The sequence below is a fragment of the Odocoileus virginianus genome, unplaced genomic scaffold (assembly GCF_023699985.2).
Source record: "Odocoileus virginianus isolate 20LAN1187 ecotype Illinois unplaced genomic scaffold, Ovbor_1.2 Unplaced_Scaffold_19, whole genome shotgun sequence".
NCBI classification, from domain to species: Eukaryota; Metazoa; Chordata; class Mammalia; order Artiodactyla; family Cervidae; genus Odocoileus; species Odocoileus virginianus.
In genome coordinates, this window is record NW_027224281.1 from 840,178 (window position 1) to 841,456 (window position 1,279).

General features: G+C 46.1%; 1 protein-coding gene across 1 annotated transcript; it reads left to right on the top strand.

The window, feature by feature from the left end:
* Positions 1 to 345: 345 nt before the first annotated feature.
* Positions 346 to 1,279, top strand: LOC110133109 (olfactory receptor 10N1-like). The gene is given in 2 exon segments (XM_020886856.2): positions 346 to 465; positions 467 to 1,279. Coding segments are annotated over 2 exon segments (933 nt in total).

A 1,279-nucleotide genomic window follows, 5' to 3' on the forward strand; every position in this document is an offset into this window, starting at 1 on the left:
GGTTCCTCTGTCCTTCACTATCTCCCAGAGTTTGCTCAAATTCATGTTCATTGGTTCATTGAGTTGGTGATGCTTTCTAACTATCTCTTCCTCTACCACCCTCTTCTCCTTTCTCTTTCAATCTTTCCCAGCATCACAGTCCTTTCCAAGGAGTCAGCTCTTCAGATTAGGTGGCTAAAGTTTTGGAGATTTAGCTTCAGAAACAGTCCTTCCAGTATTCAGGGTTGATTTCCTTTAGGATTGAGTGATGATGGATGAATGTATTGGTGTTGTGTCTGTCAACAATCAACCTCCACATTTGAGCTTTCCTTTCTTTTGTCTCCCCTAGACCTTCCTCCCAGCAACATGAGGAACCACACAGAGCTGAATGAGTTCATCCTACTGGGAATACCTCAGACAGAGGGACTGGAGACTGTGCTCCTTGTCATCTTCTCATTTATTTACCTCTTCACCCTGCTGGGAAATTTGGCTCATCCTTCTAGCAATTGTCTCCTCCTCGACCCTTCACACTCCCATGTACTTCTTCTTGGGACTCCTATCGATTTTGGACATGCTGTTCCCCTCTGTCACCTGTCCCAAGATGCTATTCTATCTCTCTGGCCAGAGCCGAGCCATATCTTATAAGGGATGTGCTGTTCAGCTCTTCTTCTATCATTTCCTGGGCTCGACGGAAGGCTGCCTCTATTCTGTGATGGCTTATGATCGTTTTGTTGCCATTTGTCACCCACTGAGGTATATGCTCATCATGAGACCTGGAGTCTGTGTTGGTTTGGTCATGACAGCTTGGTTGGTGGGTTGTCTTCAGGCCACTATCCTGACATCCTTTACCTTTCAGCTACCCTACTGTGGCCCCAATCAGGTGGACCACTTCTTCTGTGACATTCCTGCTGTCTTACCCCTGGCTTGTGCTGATAGCTCCCAGGCCCAGAGAGTGGGTTCCACTAATGTTGGCTTTCTGGCTTTAACTCTTTGGTTGAGTGTTTGTGTCTCCTACACACACATTGGGATTGCCATTTTGAGGATCCGTTCGGCAGAGGGCAGGCAGAAAGCTTTCTCTACCTGCAGTGCCCACCTCACTGCCATTCTCTGTGCCTATGGACCTGTAATCATCATCTATCTGCAGGCCACACCCAACCCGTTTCTTGGTGCCATGGTGCAAATATTAAATAATATTGTCTCACCCTTGCTGAATTCATTAATCTATTCCTTAAGGAATAAGGAGGTGAAAAACTCATTAAGAAGGGTGTTCTATAATGTAGTATTTACTGCTCTGGACTAA